Here is a 25,672-nt window from a genome sequence, read left to right as displayed (position 1 = left end):
CATGCTGCTTGGCATTGGGGTTACTTAGGCTGGGAAAGAGAATGTGGAGGCAGGGAACATTAACACCTATTGAAGACAGCATGGGAAGAGCACTGGACTGCAACTAACTAGTGAAGTGACCTTGGTCATGCTATTTAACCTCTACAGATCTAAATTGTCTATCTCTAAGGTCCCTTTGCAGCTCTAAAATTGCAAAATTCTCTGAAGATATTAAAGCAAAGGTGGTGATTAGCAATGAGGCTTTTCTGCTGAAGACCAATTAGAGCAATGATAACAATGTCCTTTCATTCACTTAACAAGCGTTTATTGAACACCTACTATTATTCATTGCACGCTTTGTTAATGTTCTAGAAATAATAGACCCACGAGGAAACACATTAACAACAACAAAAACAACCACAATTTGACATGACAGTCTTAACAGGTAGACCAAGCACATGTAATTAATGACAAGAATGATGAATGCATGCGTTCTCAGAATTTGATGCCTTTTGATTCAATAACAATTTATCTACTGACTAGCTCTATTTCTTAGGCAAATCACTTGGGCTTTTAGAGCTTCAGTTTCCTTGGATATACTTCTCAAATATTCAATTTCTTTCTCATATACTACACTCAGAGTTTGAGCCTTCAGTGTGAGCTCTCTGTATGTTTGATTCTCAAACCTTGAGAGGCAGCATAAAGTCAGGTTTGAACCAAATTAGAGAAGTTTCAAAGGGAATATCATTGAGAAAGAAGAGATTAGGAAGAAAAATTTCAAGACAGTTGGATCGAAAAGGGAATAAGGAAATGTGGTAGCTGTTAGAGTAAAATGTAAAACCATGGAGTCATGGTTTACTTAGAATAGGAGTCCTATAACATGGGTAATGACTATGTGCATGACCCAGAAGAGCACAAGAAATATGTAATAGAGGAAATAATTTAAGAGTCCAAGTCCCTGTTGGGGCAACATTTAAAAGAATTGAGAAGAAACTGGCCTGTGAAAAGAACACATTCTCAGATTGTGAGGATGGCTCAGTGGGTAAAGTACTTGGCATACAAGCATGATGACCTGAGCTCATATCCCCAATAGTCACATAAAAATCCAGGGATAGTGATCCATGCTTAAAATCCCAGTTCTGGAGAGATGGAAAAGGAGGATGTGCGATGACGTTCCTCTGCATGCGATCTCTAGGCTGGGATCATAAACATTTCATTAGAACCCAGCTCAAGTCTACCTCTGATTCTGACCAGCTAATAGGGCCGCTTTTAAGAGCCTGGCTCCCAGGCTAGAGTTCGCTCCCCTCGCTTTCATTCCAAGGGTGAACCACCCTACCTGCTTTGTCTAAAGGCACTCAAGACGTGGTGCTGTAAGGAGGGCATCTCTGGGCCCAACTTTCTAGGCAGCGATTGGGTAGCCAGGTGCTCCAGAGCCACTTCCAACAGGAGGAGAGGTGCAGAGAGTACTCAGGTCTGGTAAGCCCGGTGTCAGGCAACTCTGCCACTTGTCACCAAAGCCGAAAGACAAGGGTGGCAGACAGAGCACCCCTGACAGAAACCCTTTAATCACAGCAATTTCATCCTTTTTCTGGAAATGGGGAGAACTTGGTGTCCTGGGTGAGAAAGCGGCTGCTTGAGCTGAGTTTAGGGGAACAGTTGCAGCTGGAATTTAGGGGCCCACTCCAGGTCACTTTGCACCACTGCTAGTGCCACTGCTCCTAGGGCCACCGTTAGCCAGTTTTACAAATCGGTTGGTCCTTGGTTTGGTCAGGATGTCTTTTGTTCGAGCCTCAGGCCTCAGAAGTCCCCGGAACCGCTGCCACAGCGCCGTGTCTGTCCTCTGTTGAATTGCCAGCTCAAAGTCTGAATGTCTTTTAAAGTAGAGTTCTGTCAGCCTCCTGCTGAGCAGCCGCCTCCCTTGCAAGTTCAGAAGGGGGAAACTGAACAGAGAGGTCTCCTGCTCTGCTGATGAGCGTCTCATAGGGCAGGTCCTGAGGGATCTGGGACAACGGTGGTGAACAGAGGCCATGTCATAGTCACAGTCCACCACTTCCTGCTCCCGGTACAGCACGATCCCCGCATGAAGTCATGGAGTTCCGGGTTCACTTGGTCAATGATGGGCATCAAATAATTTAAGATGTGCTTGATATTGTCCATTGTGAGATCCATGAAATCCCTGAGGTGGTGTGTAGACAATTTTTCTACCAGAAATGTTGCCAGCCTCTAGCCGAGCACCAGCAGAAAAGCAACCACGAGATCATGGTAGCCCTGGTAGTAGTGGAGCTGACGGTTTCAATCCAAGATGAGGAGGATGTATCCATTAGCTCTTCCTGGGGCCCTTTTCTCTGCTCATCTGGCATGCCAGGAAGGAAGCGCCAAAGAGACGGCCTGACGTCCAGCAGCACTTGCTGGTAGTTCTTGCTCTTGTCTCACAGATTCTTGACCAGGCGGTGGCCCATTGGTGTTGACATTGAGGAGCTTAGGCCATACTTGGCACCTGATCTCATCAGTCAGGAGCCCTCCCTCACTGATAGCCATTCGTTGGAGGGCAGCCACGTAGGTGGGATCACTGTTCAGAGCCTAGTGTATCTCTGCCACCCTCCTTTTCCTTCGGCATTAAAGTCTGCCTTCCCCAAGCTGCAGCGCCCTGTGAGTGCCAGAGGGCCATCCCTAGGGGGGGCAAGCCCTGGCTAGTGACAGAGCAGAAGGCGTGGCTCGTGGCTTCTACTGCGGACCTAACCACAGTTCAGCCCTAGATTCTTTTTAATCAGTACTATACACGATGAAGTCATCAGAGGGCAAGATAAGGAAGGGTGGAAGGGAAAAGTCAAAGGAGAGAGGAAGCAAAGTTCTTAGCTAATTGTCTCCAAAATCCTGAAAGAAAGGACAATCAAAGAAATAGGCAGAGCTGGCTTTCCAGTTAAATTAATGAGAGACATAAATAAAAGTCTCTGCTATAAAGGAAAAGAGGATACAGAATAAACGACGGCCAGGGTAGAACAAGGCAATGGGCTGGTGAAGAAGGAAGAGAGACCAACTACAACAATGATGTGGATTCCAAGCTGGGGTATAAATTATATACATAGAGTGGTTCACCAATGAAGAGAGAAAATTTTGTGGGAGCCAATGAATCAGGAGTCTAGCCTGAGATATTTCTGTGACTACAGCAGAGGAGGCTGAGATTTACAAAATAATGCAGTTTCTTGTGATTGAAAGATCTATTTTAGGACAAGGAAAATGAGCTATTGGGGTGAGTGGAAAAAGTAGTGCACAAGTCAGAAAAGGAAAATGCAATGGTAAAGAAGGATCATACTGGGGCATCAAGTTTCTCGCGGGTTAGGTGTTTCTTCTCCCACTGAGGCCAGACCAGGAAGTCCTCTGTTCTTTATGTGCTGGGGGCTACACATCAGCTGGTGTATGCTGCCTGGTTGATGGCTCAGTGTCTGAGAGATCTTGGGGGTCCCGATTAGTTGAGGCTGCTGGTCTTCCTATGGGGTCACCTTCCTCCTCAGCTTCTTACAGCTTTTCTCTAATTCAACCACAGGGGGTTGTCATTCCCACAGTCAAACACTCTGACCCAGAATTGTTCCTGCCTAAAAGAACTGCAGAGACAAAAATGGAGAAGAGCCTGAGAAAAGGAGGTTCAGTGACAGGTCCAACTTGGGATCCATCTCAAGGGGAGGCTCCAAGGCCTGACACTATTACTGATGCTATGGTGTGCTTACAGACAGGAGCCTAGCATGGCTGTCCTCTGAGAGGCCCTACCAGCAGCTGACTGAGACAGACACAGATGCTTTGAAATTATTGGCATCGTAATGTAGAGGTTCTTAGAAATGATAAAAGGGAAAAGAAGAGAGATCATAAGCAAGGTCTTAAATAAATGAGAAGAAATAACCAAAAAGTTGGAAGATGATAGCAATGTAAAAAGATAGAGAAGTCTCTCTCTCTCTCTCTCTCACACACACACACACACACACACACACACACACACACACACACGAAACAAAAACAATACTAAAATGATTTAGGGAAACAACAGACCCAAATATATCTCCAGTTTGGTACATGTCTGTCTTAGTCAGGGTTTCTACTCCTGCACAAACACCATGACCAAGAAGCTTACACTTCCACATTGCTGTTCATCACCAAATGAAGTCAGGACAGGAACTCACACAGGTCAGGAAGCAGGAGCTGATGCAGAGGCCATGGAGGGATGTTACTTACTGGCTTGCTTCCCCTGGATTGCTCAGCTTGCTTTCTTATAGAACCCAAGACTACCAGCCCAGGGATGGCACTACCCACAATGGTCCTTGATCACTAATTGAGAAAATGCCTTACAGATGGATCTCATGGAGGAAATACTCAAGGGAGGCTCCTTTCTCTGTGATAACTCCAGTTTGTGTCAACTTGAAACAAAACCAGCCAGTACAATGTCCAAGATATAATTAAAGTCAGAAGTAGAGGATGTAATGATATAGTCACTTTGACCATCAAATATAGGTATTTTTAGGGGGTACAGCAAGGAATAAAAAGAATGCTGTTTATGTCTAGTTGGAGTTGGAATAGAATGGTGTGGATGGTGAATAATGGTCAGGAAAATTTAGGAGGTAAAGAACAATGCAATGAAATTAGTTTCATATATATATTTATTTACTTATTGTTTCACTGTGGAGTCAAAAGTGGCCTGGAATTAAATTTTGTTTTATTTACATATCTAAACCACTATATCCTATTCCAGATTCCCAGTCTTAATAACTACAGGAAGCTTCAAAAATCAACTTTTTTATTTTTCATTTATTGAAAATAGATTCTTTTCTCATACAATATATTTTGATTACAGTTTCTCCTCCCTCTATTTTTCCCAGTCCCTGGTTGTTAAATCCTAGAAAGCTGTTCTTTTCTAATGAGAGACAGAAAAAGAGTGGATCCAGAGGGAAGGAGAGGTGGGGAGGGACTTTCTATTTTCTTGCCTCAACTTCCCAAAATTGGGATTTACAGGCATGCATCCTGATGCCCTGCTGGATTAATTCTGAAAGTTGTCTTAGAAGAGGCTCTTCAGTTAACTTAAGAATTGAGGTTAAATTTTTCATTCGACGACGGTCTTCATTTCTGAGATAACCCTTTTTTGGCCCACATAAGACAATATGAGGTTCACTGATTTAGGAATCCTATGGCAGTAGTGTCATAGAGTGCCCAGAGCAGCAGTTTTTTAAAGCTGACACAATGGGATAGTCAGTGACCTTCCAAAGACAGCTTCTCAGGCTTCACTTGATGAGTCATCTGCTGTGAGGAGAAGCTATGCCTTGGTTTTCACACTCAGTATGAGTTGAACCAGATTTTTTTTTCTGTCATAACACAGCCATTGAAAATACTGGTAGGCATTCTCTGTAAATCCTAGATCCCTTTCCTTCACACTGGGGCAGCCTTATTTGGACAAAGGGGCAAATGGTAAATATATGCAGTTGGAAAATAAGAAAACAATTTGTTCCAGATACTCTTCAGGTTCATGTGTAGGGGAAATTGTCAGAACACAGAAGCCCCACATTGTGCTTCCTACCTTGATTAGTCAGCCACTGTCAGAACTGCCCATTCATGCTGTGCTGGTTTAGAGCAGCCCAATGGCCTAGCCAGTCAATACATGATTCTTAAGACCCTAAAGCACAATGCAAAGCTGCCGCATTGCTTCAACTTATGACTGGACTCTCACAGGGGGAGAGCACACCAACATATAAGTCTCTCTCTCTCTCTCTCTCTCTCTCTCTCTCTCTCTCTCTCTCTCTCTCTCTCTCTCTCATCACCAACAGCTGATAACATTCATTCATCAGGAGCAGTTGCTTCTTCCTCAATCTTCATCCCTCCTTTCCGTTTTGTGGACTGCTGTATCCTAAGGCATCTGGCCATGTGTTAATAAAAGCAAATACAAGCATATCATAAACCTGAGCACCACAGCACAGCTGACAAATTCTCAGGTGATACTTTTGCCCCTGCTCTGTGAACACGTTTTGAGGCCCAGTGGACTGAACTGGGATTTGCCTCCAACTGTGCCACTTGATAAATAACTCATCTTCCAAGAACAAAGCTTATTCATTGAAAGGAGATGGACATTAAATTGTCCTAGGAGAGATATCTATACCCCAAACTTACTCCCATCCAAATTTGTTCATCCCCCCAATGGTACCACTGTCTCAGAATCACTGGGGCTCAACATCACTCCCTTCCTCAGTTCTTGTCTAAAGAGTCATCTAGTTATTTCTAATTCATACTTTATGCCTTTCCTCCATCTCCTCAATTTCAACAGTTTGGTTCAGAATCATAACTTCAGTCTCTCTCGCTGCAACCAATACAGTGTACAACCATGAAGCTAATCTGACCTCCACAGCTTTTCACAATTCAATATTCAATGCTTCTTTAACACCTCACATACTCCATAAGCCTCCCTAAAATCATGCTCCAATGGGCCTATCTCCTGTAATAATCACTGGCCTTTCAACATGTTTTCTGCTTCTCCGGTGGCTAACTCCACCCCCTTGATAATGGCTCTGGAGATGGGATCCCCACAAACAACTACATCGGTAACATATGAGCCATGTGATTAAGAAGAAAGAAAGAAAGAAAGAAAGAAAGAAAGAAAGGAAGGAAGGAAGGAAGGAAGGAAGGAAGGAAGGAAGGAAGGAAAGAAGAAAGAAATCTATTCCAGAACCCCTCCAACATATACATTTGAGAGCAGAGTCTATGAATCTGTACTGTTATGCTGGGCAAAGTAAGCCAGTACACACGAAAGCTGGACAATCTCATTTACGGCCTAGTGCTTAACTGAATGGACTATCACCTCATCATATGTTATCTATTACTGCGGTGCAAACGATTCCCAAACTTAGAAGCTTAAAATAACATACATTTTTACAGCACTGTCACTATGGGTTTGAAAGAAAAGCATAGATTAGTTGTGTCCTTTGGCTCGGGATCCTGAATGATTGAAATTGAGTTGCTACTCTGACCTCCTATCTTCTCAAGGTACAATAAGTACAAGATACCAACTTATTTCTTGTGGCCATTAGGAAGATCCAGGTCCTTGTAAGCTGTGGAACTGGGGACTTCAGATCCTCCTCAGCTGTCCAGGAGTAGCCACCCTCATTTCCACACCATGTGATCCTATCCATAAGTCAGCTCACTATATAACAACTTATTTCATGTTTCATTAAGTATGATCAAGAAAAGAGAGGACAGAGGTATGGCGAAAAGAAGCAGTAAAACAAGTCAGTTTCTTGTAAAGCTAATAATGAAATCAACACGAGAGTGTTTTTGCTGTAGTATCTTTGTTAGAAAGCAAAAACTAGATCCAGCAATGGGAAGAATGGGATTTCACAAAGATATGACTGCCAGACAGTAGTGATCATTAGAATCCACTTCAGGAGTTATCACTCTGCCAGTCTCTATATCAAATATATACATTATCCCATGCTCTTGCCTACTTAACGAGCTACTATATAATTATAAACAACAGTAATCTGGTTAACAACAAAACAATACATAATTGTACAATTAGCCTATCCTGCCTCCTTATTATACAAGTCTCTGATTTTAGTAAAGGAGAAAGCAATTGATCAAGACTCAAAGTGGATATTTGGGACCTTCTGACAAACACATATTCATCAATTTAGCCAGTTTTCAACCCTGCTGCAGATTAGACTATCTAGGGAGCTTTTTCTAAAAAAATACTAGTGCCCAGAGTCCTACTATAAACAATCTAAATCAGAATTTCTGATGCCATAGCTATAGAATCAGCATTTTTAAAAAGATCTCTGGGTGATTCAAATGTACAGTTAGAATTGAAAACTCCTGGTCTGGCCTTTTCTTCCACCCTTGGTTGCACTTTTGAAAGCTGTTACAGGAAAACAGCTTTTGAAGAAGATAGTCTGGAAGCTCCATGTCCACCCAATTTGGAATTTCCCTGTAAATGAGAAAAAATGGAGACCGGTCCTGAAAATCAGCAAGAGAAATGTAACAAAGTGTGCTAAGAGACAGCATCATGTTTCAGACATGTACAGGCCAGAACAAGAGCACATGAAGTCACTATGCTTGGCCACTGCCTGATATAAACCTTGTAAAATAAATAATATGTCTCTTCAAGCAAAGATTGTAAACTGGCAGTCATCAGGTTACAAACAGGCAGGCCAGATACATTTCATAAATATCTGGCGTGTGTGTGTGTGTGTGTGTGTGTGTGTGTGTGTGTGTGTGTGTGTGTGTGTGTCTTTGTGTCTGTGTCTGTGTCTGTTCTATGTATAGGCTGCATATATTGCTCATCACAAAGTTTATAAAGACTTATTTGCAGACACAAATTATTTTCACTTGGAAATAGGACGGAAGAATTTAATATGCAGCCTTGTACATTAAATTCAGAGTATCTGAATGTTTTGTTTCAGTAGCTATATAACATTACCGAGGAATTAAACTGTAAAATATACATAAATCATCTTGCAAACTTATTTGTTGCCAGTGAAATCAGAGGCAGAGTAAGTGTCTTAATAACAACGTGAGGTTTTCAATTAACAATAATATCTAACACACAAACAATTTGCATTAAAAACATCCAGAAATGTTTGATTAGTATATAAAATTAACCATCCCTCACTAATAACTCAGTGTTTCCTATCAGTAAATATTTTCAGTCTGGCATAGTGCTTTTCAGAAATTACAATTTGTTGCCAATATTTAAAATAGAATATTTGTATATAAAGATTCATACATGAGGTGTGACTCTTAAAGACGCATGTCCCTAACAATCCTGCTCACATTCTTCATGGTAACTAATAAAAAGTGAATAGTGGTTATCTATTTTTCTTAGTGTTTCTCTGAAATGAAATATCTCACAATTCTCCCATCACCTTGCCTCTGGAAGTCAGCATATGAGAGGGATAAGAGTTTAGACTCTGAGATGAGACTGTTTTATGTCTGAAGGTTACTTTTGACTGTCTTACTTAACACTGTAACTAAGAGATATTATTTAATATCTGTGTACAAGAGTCTCTTTTTCTGAAATTTAGGGGTAGTAATAAAATCTATGTTATAGAATCATTAAGAGGATAAAGTGACCAAGTTAACACATATGAAGGACTTAACATAGTACTGGGAGAAGGTAGGCACTCAGTAAATATTAGTTATTGGTATCTGAGTTGGGAGCAGTATAACGTGGTAGTTTAAAGTACAAGTACAGCTAGAAAACCAAAACCACTTTTTCTCACTTATATGTGGAATCTAAAACAATCAAACTCACAAAGCAGAATAGACTGGTGGCTATTGGTCAAATGTTACAAAGGTCCAACTGGATAGGAGAAATAATTTTCGTTCTAAAATACTTTTAGTACCAAAATATGCTGGGGACAAGACTCAGTCAGTAAAGTGTATGCCTCTCAAGCATGAAGACCTAAGCTCAGCTTCCCAGCACCCACATAAAAAGCTGTCCATGGTGGCATGCATCACTGTCCAGCACTGAAGAAATGAGACATGTAGATTCCTGGAGCTCACTGGCCAGCTGGCTAAGCTGAATCAGTGAGCTCCTGGTTTTGTGACAGAGACTGTCTCAAAAAATAAGATGAGGAGCAATTATGGAAGGTACCCAATATTGACATCTGGCCTCCACAAATATAGGCACATACATACAGGCACGTGTGTGTGTGTGTGTGTGTGTGTGTGTGTGTGTGCGTGTGTGTACACACACACACACACACACACACACACACACACACACACACACTTTAAGCCAACATGCCTTCCTAAACAAGACCTGAAACTGAACAAAGACAACACCAATAACCATGCTCATGTGAACAAATGGCTTCAATCATAAACAAAGAACTACAGGCAACTAAAGATGCTGAGAGCTGGAGAAGAGTCTCACGGTGAAGAAGGCACCAATTAGGTATCCAATAGCAAGTGGTCAGCCCTGAAAACATGTACATGAGTAATGAGTAACATTATACAGAGTTAGCGGGCTATGTATAAACACACGCAGAGTCCATATATATATATGCACTCTGTGATATATGTGTGTGTGTGTATGCACTCTGTGTGTGTGTTGCACATATATGTAAAAAAATTAATGAAAAATTAGGCCATGAAGTTTAAGTAGACTAAGGATATATCAATTTGACACAAGCTATAGTCATCTGAGAAATAACTGAGAAATACCTCTACAAGACCAGGATACAGGCAAACCTGTAAGGCATTTTCTTCTTTTTTTTTTTCTTTTTTTATTGCAAATGAGTTATCATATATGCTATTCAGTTTTATTCTGACAATTACAAACAAAACTGTCTTGGTTTATTCTCCTGTCTGTTCTTGCTAATGTTCCTGTATTTTTCAAAAGGCATTTTTTTTTTAATTAGCGATTGAGTGATTGCTGTGGGAGGGCTCAGCCCAATATGTGTGGTACTACCCTGGGCTAGGAGTCCTGGATTCCACAAGAAAGCAGGCTGAACAGCCATGAGGAACAAACCACTTAGTAGTACCCCCTCCATAGTCTCTGTATCCACCTGCCTCCAGGTTCCTGCCCTCCTTGAGTTCCTTCCTTGACTTCCCTCTGTGATGGAAGTATATACACCTAGAAGTCTAAACAAAATGAACCCTTTCCTCTCCAACTTGCTTTTGGTCATGGTGTTTCAAAAGATCAATAGTAATCCTAGCTAAGGCAGAGGCTGGAGGGAGAAAAAGGAAGGGGGAGATGATGTAGTTGTAATCTCAAGAAAGAAAATTTTAAAAGTAAAGTATTTTCACTGATGGATATGTTAATTAGATATACAAAACTCATCCTATACTAAGTCCATATAGCATAACATCACCTAGTACATTGGGAATTATTTACAGTTATGAGTCATCAAAAGACAAAATTTAAAAAGAAAACCACTCAAAATAAAAACAAAACACAAAGCATGTATACTGAAATTAGAGCCAAAGTTCCAATCTCAGACAAACTGCTTACGGGGCCTTTAGTAAGTTACTGCTCTTCAGTTTCCTTGCCTATAAAATGAAGATAGCAATGACAATGTAGAGGATTTTTGAGAGGGCTTAATTAAAGAGTATTTGTAGGGTGCCTGGCCCAGTGTAAACACTCAACAAAGGTTAGGTACCACTGTTATTCCTTTGTATCAGACATTGAGATTAGAACAGCAGCCCCTAGCAAGGACAATACAATAGAGTCAGGGATTGTGGTAATGGTACCAAGAGGATGATGAACAATAGGATATTATGAAAAGGCTTAAAATGTTTTTTTGTTTGTTTGTTTGAGACAAGAACTAGCTATGTAGCCCTGGCTGACCTGGACCTTACTATGTAGACCATGCTAGCCTCCAACTTGTAGTAATCCTCTGCCTACTGAGATCTCAGAAACACACCAAAACACCTAGCTTGAGTGTGACTTGTTTGTTTACACTTCTTGTGGCTTATATGTGTATCCCAAGCTGGTCTGGAATTCGCCATGTAAGCCAGGCTGGCTCCAAACTCATAGAAATGCCTGGCCTCAGTCTCCTTGGTGCTAGAATTACAGACATGCACCAGCGCATCTGATTCCTTAAAGTGCTTTTGAAAGCTAGAATAAATATTGGAAGTTTGCTCTAGGGAGTGGCTTAACAGCCCACGGAGTTTTGGAGTTTACCCATTCAATCTGCCACACGAAAGTGCTCTGGGAAGCCACCCTAGAAACCCAAATCCCTGGCAGTCCATCAGTGTGACCAAGATGATATGTTAATTGTGTCCTTAGACATTCAAAATAATTAAAGTGCTAAAATAATGCTTCCATGGATATGATTGCTCCTGAAAATGACAGATGTGACAAGTAAGGGAAGCAGAAATAACAGTGGAGGGGTAGCACCACTGCTCCACCTCCTCCTGCTTGGCCTCTGACAAGGTAATCAAAACACATACAGAAGACATGCGTTTGCAGCAGGGTGGTGATTTCTGCAGTAATGGAAATCAAACGTTAACGACCACAACACTTGGAAAGAAGAGAAAAGCAGGAGTCTGTCTTCAGCTTCCCCAATACCGGGATCCTGCAAGCCTAGGCAAGAATCACTAATAATTACTGATAAGAAAATTGGTCTTGAATTTACCAAGGAAACCTGGGAGACGGCGAAAAGCAGAGGGAAGTCCAACCCATGTTTTAATTATCTATGTACTCTCACCTGGGGAGGCTGGACCACAGCATGTCTCGGATTATCTAAAGGAAAATTTTAATCTCCAAAAAAACCTCCCCCATGCCTCTGCTTGAGCCTGTGAATTCACTCTGTTTTCAGATGTGTGTTCACAGAATACAAACTCATTTTACTTTTAGCCTAGAAAGAAAATAAGAAAAAGCTTTCAAAACAATGCATGCTGTCTAAAACTACATACAACTTCAAAAAAAACCACAATTTTTTTGACGGTTTGACTGAAATTTTCCATAGAAGTGACCCGTACACAGTATTGCTGAATTTACACATGCTGTGAGAATTAGCTGCTGCAAAAATTTAAAGTTAGGAGTTTATTTAGTTTGTGTGTGGGTGTTTTGACTGCATGAATTTCTGTGCATCACATGTGTCCCTGATGCCCACGGAGGCCAGAAGAAGGCATTAGATCTTCTGTAACTAAAGTAACAGATGTTTGTAAGCCACCATGTGGGTGCTGGGAATCAAATCTAGATTTTCCGAAAGAAATGACAGGGCTCTTGACTGCTGAGCTAGCTCTTCAGGCCCCATAGCAAAATATCAAATCCAAGTTGTTTTGATCTTATTTCTGAGAATGCCCCCAAAGCCATCTATTTCTTAATATTCTTTTGGTGCTCAGCTCAGGCAATAGGAACTTTCTCATTAAAATAAGTAATCTAGAAGTAGAAGGGGAGATAGACATACCAAAAATGTCAAATGATTCATTCTGAGGTCAAGAGCTAAAGATCTGTGCAACTGCATGACTACTGTGAAGCTGGCCATGAGTCATATTTATTAAGGCCTACCCAAGTCAGAAAAGAGCAAGAGATAAAAATCAGGCCAGGCTTCCAATGCTGGCATTGGGTAATAGCAATGGGTGTTACTGAGGACAGAAAGCTGATAAGGAATGGTAGCATCTGATTTCCCCTTCCTAGTGTCCACTAAACAGAAGGTAGTACTAGATTCCTAAGTTGCTACTTCTACTTGAACATGCATATAAATTACTGAGGGTCTTATTAAAGTTCAAATTCCTACTACAGAAGTTTGTGGGGAGACCCAATGTTCTGTAGTTCTATCCAGATGCTGCCAGAACTGCTTGTCCGTACACCTGCACTTTCTATAACAATAGTCTAAACTACAGGTTCAACAGCCTAAGTTGCAAAGGTCAAACTGTCCTACTCCCTCTATGCAGCCTCTGAGCTAAATAAAAGGAATGTGTTAGCCGCAGTGATGGACCACAAGAACCTGAACCTGATGGCCACTGCTAGAAGTCCAGGAAAGACGAAATCATTAAGAACCAAAGACTAAGCCTCCCCCCCTCCCCCCAGTTTTCTGACAACATGAAAGCCCTGAATTCCACAAAGAGCTCATGGAAATCAAGAAAAGGAAATGTGGAAAAGAAAGAGATCAGGAAGAAGGGGGGATAGAGGATAGTCTCTCTATAGTCTCTTAAAAATGCACTAATCCTATGAACTCAGGACCACATTAATGACCTCATTTAATCTTAATTACTTTCTTTTTTTTTTTCTTACAGGCTGAGCCTGGACTGAGACAGTGACTGATCTGTGGTGGGCGGGACCTTACCTCCACCAGGAGTGCTCAGATGTGCATATCCTCTATTTAACCTTTGATTTCACTTCCAAATCCCAAAGATGAACCTGGGGTTTTGCTGGATCTCTTTGTCCCTCTTCAGTGGCAGATATTTTTTATGTTTATTAAATAGGGTATTTCTTATTTACCTTTCAAATGTATTCCTTATCCCTGTTTCCAGGCTAAAATCCCACTAAACCCTCCCCCTCCCCTTCTCTATAGGTATTCCCCTCCCCATCCTCCCCCCATTACCGCCCTCACCCCAATCCCATTCACTGGGGGTTCAGTCTTGGCAGGACCAAGGGCTTCCCCTTATACTGGTGCTCTTACTAGGATATTCATTGCTACCTATGAGGTTGGAGCCCAGGGTCAGTCCATGCATAGTCTTTAGGTAGTGGCTTAGTCCCTGGAAGCTCTGGTTGCTTGGCATTGTTGTTCATATGGGGTCTCGAGCCCCTTCAAGCTCTTTCAGTCCTTTCTCTGATTCCTTCAACGGGTGTCCTATTCTCAATTCAGTGGTTTGCTGCTGGCATACGCCTCTGTGTTTGCCATATTCTGGCTGTCTCTCTCAGGAGAGATCTACATCTGGTTCCTGTCACCCTGCACTTCTTTGCTTCATCCATCTTATCTAGTTTGGTGGCTGTATATGTATGGGCCACATGTGGGGCAGGCTCTGAATGGGTGTTCCTTCAGCCTCTGTTCTAAACTTTGCCTCCCTATCCCCTCCTAAGGGTATTCTTGTTCCCCTTTTAAAGAAGGAGTGAAGCATCTGCATTTTGGTCATCCTTCTTGAGTTTTATGTGTTCTGTGCATCTAGGGTAATTCGAGCATTTGGGCTAATACCCACTTATCAATGAGTACATACCATGTGTGTTTTTCTGTGATTGGGTTACCTCACTCAGGATGATATTTTCCAGTTCCCTCCATTTGCCTATGAATTTCATAAAGTCGTTGTTTTTAATAGCTGAGTAATATTCCATTGTGTAGATGTACCACATTTTCTGTATCCATTCCTCTGTTGAAGGGCATCTAGGTTCTTTCCAGCTACTGGCTATTATAAATAAGGCTGGGATGAACATAGTGGAGCACGTGTTTTTTTTATATGTTGGGGCATCTTTTGGGTATATGTCCAAGAGAGGTATAGCTGGGTCCTAAGGTAGAGCAATGTCCAATTTTCTGAGGAACCTTCACACTGACTTCCAGAATGGTTGTACCAGTCTGTAATCCCAGCAACAATGGAGGAGTGTTCCTCTTTCTCCACATCCTCGCCAGCATCTGCTGTCGCTGGAGTTTTTGATCTTAGCCATTCTGACTGGTGTGAGGTGGAATCTCAGGGTTGTTTTGATTTGCATTTCCCTTATGACTAAAGATGTTGAACATTTCTTTAGGTGCTTCTCAGCCATTTGATATTCCTCAGCTGTGAATTCTTTGCTTAGCTCTGAAACCCATTTTTAATAGGGTTATTTGTCTCCCTGCAGTCTAACTTCGTGAGTTCTTTGTATATTTTGGATAAAAGCCTTCTATCTGTTGTAGGATTGGTAAAGATCTTTTCCCAATCTGTTGGTTGCTGTTTTGTCCTAACCACAGTGTCCTTTGCCTTACAGAAGCTGTGTAGTTTTATGAGATCCCATTTGTTTTTCTTTTTTTTTTTTTTTTGCAGAATTTTTTTTATCTTTATTAACTTGGGTATTTCTTATTTACATTTCAATTGTTATTCCCCTTCCCGGTTTCTGGGCCAATATCCCCCTAACCCCTCCCCTCCCCTTCTAGATGGGCTTCCCCTCCCCATCCATTACAGCCCTCCCCCCAACAATCTCGTTCACTGGGGGTTCAGTCTTGGCAGGACCAAGGGCTTCCCCTTCCACTGGTGCTCTTACTAGGCTATTCATTGCTACCTATGAGGTTGGAGCCCAGGGTCAGTGCATGTATAGTCTTTGGGTAGTGGCTTAGTCTCTGGAAACTCTTGTTGGTTGGCATTGTTGTTCTTATGGGGTTGCAAGCCTCTTCAGCAGAGAGCACTCTTTTCTCTTATACAAACTATATAAGAAGCAACCATTTATTGTCATGTACAGCATGGCAAGAACATAGTCATTTATAAGCAAAGAGGAAGACTGACCAGAAACCAATGCTAATATTCACTGGTGTCTCCAGAATTTCCTCTTATGTATGTGGGAGGGGAGTAATAGTTCAGAAAGAAGCTGTTTATACCCACACACACCATAGACAGCGAATATTTATAGCAATCGCTCTGAAAAGCATTAAGTTGAAGACAAACTTTGGACACTGAAGACCCTTTTTATATGTGTGAATCCTAATTTCAGAGTACTCTGGGACAGAACTATATTTCAGCAATCTCAACCCAGACCAGTTTGCTCTGCCCCAAGCAGAAGGGGCAAGAACTTTGCCTCAAATATCTACATACTGGGGAGGAGACACCAAAAAGACCCCTTGCTGTTGATAATGCACGCCCACTTCAACCACCATTGTATCCCTAGATAGTTTTACTTCTATTTTTATGTCACACAAGCATCTATGATTCTGTGTATCTATATAACATATAGGAGGCCAAATTGTTTTAAAGCAGGTGATATTTGCTGCACTATCACTTTTTCTCAGTGGCAACTAACAAGTCCAGAGTACAGTGCAAAATATTCTCTAAATTTTAAAAATAAAATTGTACTCCTACCCATTAAGTGCTTATTATGTATGAAGTAATGCAATGTAGGAATAGCAGCTAAGATATTCTCATCCTTCATTCAGAAACAACAAAGAAAATTATCCTTAGAAGATACAAACCTGTGTACAATAAACAAATGGCAAAATATTTACCAGCCTCTAGGTCCTTTACTAAGTATGCAAATGAGTTGAATGGGAGGGGGAAAGGAATCAGAAACAGCTCTTCTGTTTTCTTATCCCCTGTGTTGACCAAGAGGAAAAGATTTTTCAATTGGCTAAAAATTAAATGAGTCAATAGCTATATTTCCTCTGCTGCAAATGTAGCCTCTGCACTTGATTCCTTATTGTTCTGTCAGCCTAAATATGTTTGATTATTCTAGGTCTGGTATTAATTGTTCTACAAAAAGTGGAGAGTATATTACTGGACTCATATTGTGTTACAAAAACCTACCAAAAGTCAAATTCACAGAGTAGCAAGAAGTAAAACAATCTCTCCATGTTTGAGGGAAATGTTAAGAGAAGAAGGCTCTGTCCCTGCTATGAACATAGGAGTATACACACGTGTACACACACATTCATACTCTTCAAGAGCTGGACCCTTCCCTTGGGACTGAAGGATGGACAGTAATCTCCTTCAACTCTGCCATGCTTAGTAGGTACTGCAGGGATGTAGTCATTACCCACGCTCAGACTGGAAAATAACTGGCTAGCCTTAGAACTGCCTTGTGAGCCATATGTGCATCAGTTCCAATGCCAAGTATGATTTCCTCCTGGGCACATGGTTCAATATATGCTTTTGCACAGGCAAACACAGACATGAAAGTAATTTTTCAAGAACTACATCTTTAGACATACATATTTATACACATAGCTGTGCTATAGAACTTTCTATTGAGAGGGGGGACATCTTGTGGATTATCTCAGAATTGAGCATTTTGGGAAAGAATGCCAGTAATAGACGCAGCACCACAAAGGATAACAGCAGCCAGCCTTCATGGAAAACTTCATATATGCCAGATACAAAGCTGTGAGCTTTACATTAAGTATTTCAACATTGCAGAATTGGGCAGCAATAGGAAGGGTTGATCAACTCATGCAGATTCTCAGAGAGATTATGTCATTTAGCCAAAAGTTCACTTCTGTTAAGTAGATAGGCAGGATTCAATATCAGGTTCCATTAAATCAAAGTTAACTTGTACCATGTATGGTGGTACACAGCTGAAACGCCAAATACTAGGGAGATGGGCACAAGGAGACCACCTAAACAAATTGGGAAGCCCTTGTGTTAAAAAGAAAAATGTAGGGCTGGAAAGATGGCTCAGTGGTTAAGAGCACTGACTGCTCTTCCAGAGGTCCTGAGTTATATTCCCAGCAACCACATGGTGGCTCACAACCATCTGTAATGGAATCTGGTGCCCTCTTGTGGCCTGCAGCCACATATGCAGGCAGAATGCTATACATAAAATAAATAAATGAATCTTTAAAAAAAAAGAAAAATGTAAAAAGGAGCCTAGGATGTAGTTCAGAGGTGGAGTGTTTACCTAGAAATTATGAGGAATCTATATAGCAAAGAAAAATACTAAAAATCTAACTTGCTTTTCCTATGTTACAGCAAGAGCATCAAATAAACTTAGCAGTGGGATGAGACTTTGCACTTCCTAGATCTTTGTTTAAGAGACTGTGTTCTGCACCTCAGAGACAAAGACAGACACTACCTCAGAGTGAAAGGCTGGAAAACAACTTTCCAAGCAAATGGTCTGAAGAAGCAAGCTGGAGTAGCCATTCTAATATCAAATAAAATCAACTTTCAACTAAAAGTCATCAAAAAAGATAAAGAAGGACACTTCATATTCATCAAAGGAAAAATCCACCAAGATGAACTCTCAATCCTAAATATCTATGCCCCAAATACAAGGGCACCTACATACGTAAAAGAAACCTTACGAAAGCTCAAAACACACATTGCACCTCACACAATAATAGTAGGAGATTTCAACACCCCACTCTCATCAATGGACAGATCATGGAAACAGAAATTAAACAGAGACGTAGACAGACTAAGAGAAGTCATGAGCCAATTGACTTAATAGATATTTATAGAACATTCATCCTAAAGCAAAAGGATATACCTTCTTCTCAGCTCCTCATGGTAAGCTTTCTCCAAAATTGACCATATAATTGGTCAAAAACGGCCTCAACAGGTACAGAAAGATAGAAATAATCCCAGGCGTACATATCGACCACCACGGCCTAAAAACTGGTCTTCAATAACAATAAGGAAGAATGCCCACATAATACGGAAATTGAACAAATGCTCTACCAATGATAACCTGGTCAAGGAAGAAATAAAGAAAGAAATTAAAGACTTTTTAGAATTTAATGAAAATGAAGGTACAACATACCCAAACTTATGGGACACAATGAAAGCTGTGCTAAGAGGAAAACCTCCTATAGCGAGAGTGCCTGCAGAAAGAAACAGGAAAGAGCATATGTCAGCAGCTTGACAGCACACCTAAAAGCTCTAGAACAAAAAAGAAGCAAATACACCCAGGAGGAGAGAAGGCAGGAAATAATCAAACTCAGAGCTGAAATCAACCAAGTAGAAACAAAAGGACCATAGAAAGAATCAACAGAACCAAAAGTTGGTTATTTGACAAAATCAACAAGATAGATAAACCCTTAGCCAGACTAACGAGAGGACACAGAAAGGGTGCCCAAATTATCAAAATAAGAAATGAAAAGGGAGACATAACTACAGATTCAGAGGAAATTCAAAAAATCATCAGATCTTACTATAAAAGCCTATATTCAACAAAACTTGAAAATCTGCAGAAAATGGTCAATTTCCTAGACAGATACCAGGTACCAAAGTTATATCAGGAACTGATAAACCAGTTAAACAACCCCATAAATCCTAACGAAATGGAAGCAGCCATTAAAGGTCTCCCAACCAAAAAGAGCCCAGATCCAGACGGGTTTAGTGCAGAATTCTATCAGACCTTCATAGAAGACCTCATACCAATATTATCCAAACTATTCCACAAAATTAAAACAGATGGAGCACTACCGAACTCCTTCTATGAAGCCACAATTACTCTTATACCTAAACCACACAAAGACCCAACAAAGAAAGAGAACTTCAGACCAATTTCCCTTAAGAACATCAACGCGAAAATACTAAACAAAATTCTGGCAAACCGAATCCAGGAGCACATCAAAACAATCATCCACCATTATCAAGTAGGCTTCATCCCAGGCATGCAGGGATGGTTTAATATACGGAAACCATCAACGGATCCATTATATAAACAAACCGGAAAGAACAAAACCACATGATCATTTCATTAGATGCTGAGAAAGCATTTGACAAAATTCAACACCCCTTCATGATAAAAGTCCTGGAAAGAATAGGAATCCAAGGCCCATACCTAAACATAGTAAAAGCCATATACAGCAAACCAGTGGCTAACATTAAACTAAATGGAGAGAAACTTGAAGCAATCCCACTAAAATCAGGGACTAGACAAGGCTGCCCACTCTCTCCCTACTTGTTCAGTATAGTTCTTGAAGTTCTAGCCAGAGCAATCAGACAACAAAAGGAGGTCAAGGATACAGATCGAAAAGAAGAAGTCAAAATATCACTATTTGCAGATGATATGATAGTATATTTAAGATCCCAAAAGTTCCACCAGAGAACTACTAAAGCTGATAAACAACTTCAGCAAAGTGGCTGGGTATAAAATTAACTCAAATAAATCAGTAGCCTTCCTACACAAAAGAGAAACAAGCTGAGAAAGAAATTAGGGAAACGACACCCTTCATAATAGACCCAAATAATATAAAGTACCTCGGTGTGACTTTAACCAAGCAAGTAAAAGATTTGTACAATAAGAACTTCAAGACTCTGAAGAAAGAAATTGAAGAAGACCTCAGAAGATGGAAAGATCTCCCATGCTCATGGATTGGCAGGATTAATATAGTAAAAATGGCCATTCTGCCAAAAGCGATCTACAGATTCAATGCAATTCCCATCAAAATACCAATCCAATTCTTCAAAGAGTTAGACAGAACAATTTGCAAATTCATCTGAATAATGAAAACCCAGGATAGCTAAACTATCCTCAACAATAAAAGGACTTCAGGGGAATCACTATCCCTGAACCAAGCAGTATTACAGAGCAATAGTGATAAAACTGCATGGTATTGGTACAGAGACAGACAGATAGACCAATGGAACAGAATTGAAGACCCAGAAATGAACCCACACACCTATGGTCACTTGATTTTGACAAAGGAGCCAAAAACCATCCAATGGAAAAAGATAGCATTTTCAGCAAATGGTGCTGGTTCAACTGGAGGTCAACATGTAGAAGAATGCAGATCGATCCATGCTTATCACCCTGTACAAAAGCTTAAGTCCAAGTGGATCAAGGACCTCACATCAAACCAGACACACTCAAACTAATAGAAGAAAAAACTAGGGAAGCATCTGAACACATGGGCACTGGAAAAAAATTTCCTGAACAAAACACCAATGGCTTATGCTCTAAGATCAAGAATCCACAAATGGGATCTCATAAAACTGCAAAGCTTCTTTAAGGAAAAGGACACTGTGGTTAGGACAAAACTGCAACCAACAGATTGGGAAAAGATCTTTACCAATCCTACAACAGATAGAGGTCTTATATCCAAAATATACAAAGAACTCAAGAAGTTAGAACGCAGGGAGACAAATAACCCTATTAAAAAATGGGGTTCAGAACTAAACAAAGAATTCACAGCTGAGGAATGCCGAAATGGCTGAGAAAAACACCCAAAGAAAATGTTCAACATCTTTAGTGATCAGGGAAATGCAAAATCAAACAACCCTGAGATTTCACCTCACACCAGTGAGAATGGCTAAGATCAAAAACTCAGGTGACAGCAGATGCTGGCGAGGATGTGAGAAAGAGGAACACCTCCATTGTTGGTGGGGGTTGCAGACTGGTACAACCATTCTGGAAATCAGTCTGAGGTTCCTCAGAAAATTGGACATTGAACTGCCTGAGGATCCAGCTATACCTCTCTTTGGGCATATACCCAAAAGATGCCCCAACATATAAAAAAGACACGTGCTCCACTATGTTCATCTCAGCCTTATTTATACAGCCAGAAGCTGAAAGAACCCAGATGCCCTTCAACAGAGAATGATACAGAAAATGTGGTACATCTACACAATGGAATATTACTCAGCTATCAAAAACAATGACTTTATGAAATTCGTAGGGCAAATGGTTGAACTGGAAAATATCATCCTGAGTGAGGTAACCCAATCACAGAAAACACACATGGTATGCACTCATTGATAAGTGGCTATAGCCCAAATGCTTGAATTACCCTAGATGCCTAGAAACAAATGAAAACTCAAGACGGATGATCAAAAAATGTGAATGTTTCACCCTTCTTTAAAAGGGGAACAAGAATACCCTTGGCAGGAATAGAGAGGCAAAGACTAAAACAGACACTGAAGGAACACCTATTCAGAGCCTGCCCCACATGTGGCCCATATATACAGCCACCCAATTAGACAAGATGGATGAAGCAAAGAAGGCAGAAGAGCCGGATGTAGATCGCCCCTGAGAGACACAGCCAGAATACAGCAAATACAGAGGCGAATGCCAGCAGCAAACCACTGAACTGAGAATAGGACCCCCAAGTTGAAGGAGCTGAGAAAGAACTGAAGAGCTTGAAGGGGCCCGAGACCCCATTTGTAATGCCAAATGCCAACCAGAGCTTCCAGGACCAAGCCACTACCTAAAGACTATACATGGACTGACCCTGGACTCTGACCTCATAGGTAGCAATGAATATCCTAGTAAGAGCACCCCAGGAAGGGGAAGCCCTGGGTCCCAAGAGAAGAGAGAGAGAGAGAACCCAGTTTGAAAACAAAGGGAATGGTGATCCAGTTGAGAAGAAGGGGTTTATTGTTGGGGGACAGGAGGGCGAATGGGAGGATGGGAGGGGAACTAAGGAAGGGGAGGGGAGGGGTTAGGGGATATTTGCCCGGAAACCGAAAGGGAATAACACCCGAAATGTATGTAAGAAATACCAAGTTAATAAAAAGAGAGAGAGAGAGAGAGAGAGAGAGAGAGAGAGAGAGAGAGAGAGAGAGAGAGACTGTTCTGGGCATTGCTTAGGGCTTACTATGGCTGTGATTGTGACCAAAAGCAAGTTGGAGAAGAAGGGGTTTATCTGCTTTCACATTATATCAACCCAGGGACTAGGCAGGAGCTAGAAGCCAAGGAAGATGTTGCTTACTGGGCCTGCGGTTTTCCATGGGACATCAGCCCAGGGATGGCGAATTCACCCACAATGTGCTTGGCCTCCCACATTGATCACTAATTGGAGAAAATGCCCTACATGCTTAAAGTTCTCTGCAGCCCAGTGTTGTGAGACACCTTCTCACTCTTTTGATGCCCCCTCCTTTCTCGTGACTCTAGCTTTCTGTCAAGTTGAAAACAAACTAGTCAGTGCAAGTTTGATTCCAGTCTCTGTCAGGGAATTCTTGACAGGGAAGCAAAATGATCATGGATTCATTTGCCTCTGGTTTTAGGTAGTTTAGAAAGGGGCTCAAAGGCCTTGCCACCATCACTATTCCAGGTAGATAAAGCTGTCCTAAGGACCTTTGGTATGCAGATCCTGGCCCTCCACATGTTTGATTCATTGTGTGTCCCTGAAAATGGGAGATCCCTTGTTAGAATGTTTCTAAGTGCCCTTAAGAGTATCTATACAATGTGAAAAGTGTCTTGTCAAAATTCACTTTTCTTGGGTACTTTCTGTCCGAATCCTACATGTGTTAACTTGGGCAGAGCCTACCCTTGCTGATAATTAGACTACACACCGTGCATACAGAATATCTTAGCCTGGCCTGTGAAGAGACATAATGAGATTTCTGGACAGAAATGCATTCTGCCATGACTTTAATGAACATAACTCACACAAAAATCCTGTGCTTTTATCCTCCATATGGTACTACAAGCATGTGTCTGTGATTTATTGGTGTTGTGTATATTACAGTATTTTTAATCTGTCAATGCCACCATGTTAACACTGCATTCTCAACCTGTGGGTTGTGACCCTTCTGGCAAACTCTTTTTTTTTAAGAGTAACAAAATGTACTTTTTAATTGATTTCAGGTAAAAACCCAATAGGGAGGAGGAGCAGTAATTAACTCTGGCCCTAACATATCAGAGCCATGTCATCTACATTAGAAAAAAAAAAAACAAAAAACCAAGGCATTATGTCCTCATAGGGCATTGGTGTCACACATGTGATCACACCAAATCAATTTATATTCCATATTTCTTTTAGCTTCTTTCTACCTTTCCACATAGGTCTTCATGGCATTTTCCTTGGAAGTTCCTTTCAGCTTGTTCCATGAGTCCCACTTGGCTTTGCCCTTGAGGTCCAACAGCCCCGGCCGATCTATGTTTACATCGCCCACAGTAGCTTGTTTGAAGTGGCTGTAGATGAACAACATCTCTGCATCAGTTGGCTGAGTCTTGAGGCCTCCTCAGCAGCTTTGTCGAATTCAGCCTGAGACATACTGGCGAGGTGACCTGGATGCTGAAAGCACAGGAGCAAGCTCAGAAGAGGGAAGCAATCAAGTTTTTGGCAAACTCTTATCTCCAAAAATATTCATAACAATAGCAAAATTATAGCTATGTAGTAGCAACAAAAATAATTTTATGGTTGGAGGTCACCACAACATGAGGAACTGTATTAAAAGATGACTGTAACCATAATTTTAGGCTACCTTTTCCCACCACAGTTCCTTCCAATTCCCAACACTAAATAGGAGAGAAAGAGGGGTAGAGGGGAAAGGGGAACATTGATCTCATTAGACCTCATTAGACTACTTTTTGCTGTTTCAGGGAATTGAGTTCCTTGGAGTAAGTCCAATCATAATCATCAGGATATTCCAACTCTTCTTCTTCTTCTTCTCCTGCTTTCCAACCTCCTCCTCTTGTCTTTTGCTCATGACCACTTGACAAGCTGTAAAACAAAGCAACCACCAGCAAACAGGGAAGCTAGAAGCCTCCTTTATCTGGGCTCTACATTTTATACCCTCACAAGAGTCCCTAGAATTTAAATGTAAACTATGTTCACCTGACAAAAAATCACACCCCTGCCAGAGATAGACAAATCAGAGTCAGCTGCTGTGACAATCTGAAGCAACCCCATATCCTACACCCGTGATTAAAACAAGACTATATTCACATACCATGGTTGGGTTTTTAAGAAACCAACATGGCATCAGACTGTGGTACCCTTTGATAATTACACAGTGCTTGCATTGTCTAACCCACAATAAACAATAAATATTAGCTTTTGGATGACCATATTGAGATCAGAAAGGGTCTTAAGGTTGTTGAGTTCTGGGCCTCATCAGATTCCTAAAGAACAGACACAGAAATTAAACAAGAATACACCACACAGGGCTGGTGAGATGACTCTTTCTAGTTCCAGAGATCCAAATAGTCTATTCTACTTGCATGGGTACAATACGTTACAGACACACACACACACACACACACACACACACACACACACAGCACACTGCATGCGTGTATACACACATATTTAAAATATATACTCACATTTTCCTTTTTTCTTTTTTTTTTCCATCTTATTAAATTATTTCTTACTATTTCAAATTGTTATTACCTTTCCCTGCCTTTCCAAGCAAACATCCCCCTAATCCCTCCCCCCCCTTCTATATGGGCTTGTTCCCATCCTTCCCATCCTCCCCAAATCCCCCAAAGAATCCTGTTCACTGGGGGTTCAGTCTTCTGGCAGGACCAAGCACTTCCCTTTCCACCCATGCCCTTACTAGGCTAGTCATTGCTACCTATGAGGTTGGAGCCCAGGGTCAGTCCATGTATAGTCTTTGGGTAGTGGCTTAGTCCCTGGAAGCTCTGGTTGGTTGGCATTGTTGTTCATATGGGGTCTCGAGCCCTTCTAAGCCTCTTCCAGTTCTTTTCTCTGATTCCTTCAACGGGGGTCCCATTCTCAGTTCAGTGGTTGGCTGCTGGCATTCACCTATGTATTTGCTGTATTCTGGCTGTGTCTCTCAGGAGAGATCTACATCTGGTTCCTGTCAGCTGCACTTCTTTGTTTCATCCATCTGCCTGAAGCCGCAGTGGCTAAGGTGAGGGCCATGTGGGCAGGCCTCTAATGGGTGTCTTCAGTACACGTAACTGACCAAG

General features: G+C 41.3%; 1 protein-coding gene and 1 pseudogene across 1 annotated transcript; both read right to left on the bottom strand.

Annotated features, from left to right (window-relative positions):
* Positions 1-1,623: 1,623 nt before the first annotated feature.
* On the bottom strand, positions 1,624-12,181 carry LOC116904355 (annotated as a pseudogene).
* Positions 12,182-23,781: 11,600 nt separating this feature from the next.
* On the bottom strand, positions 23,782-23,966 carry LOC116902791 (acyl-CoA-binding protein-like). Its single transcript, XM_032905128.1, has one exon. The coding sequence runs from the start codon at positions 23,941-23,943 to the stop codon at positions 23,782-23,784; it is 162 nt and encodes a 53-aa protein (XP_032761019.1). The 5' UTR covers positions 23,944-23,966.
* Positions 23,967-25,672: the final 1,706 nt, after the last annotated feature.

Source organism: Rattus rattus, chromosome 6 (assembly GCF_011064425.1).
Source record: "Rattus rattus isolate New Zealand chromosome 6, Rrattus_CSIRO_v1, whole genome shotgun sequence".
NCBI lineage: Eukaryota > Metazoa > Chordata > Mammalia > Rodentia > Muridae > Rattus > Rattus rattus.
Note: the sequence above shows the minus strand (reverse complement) of the source record. Positions and strands in the feature narration are given on the sequence as shown.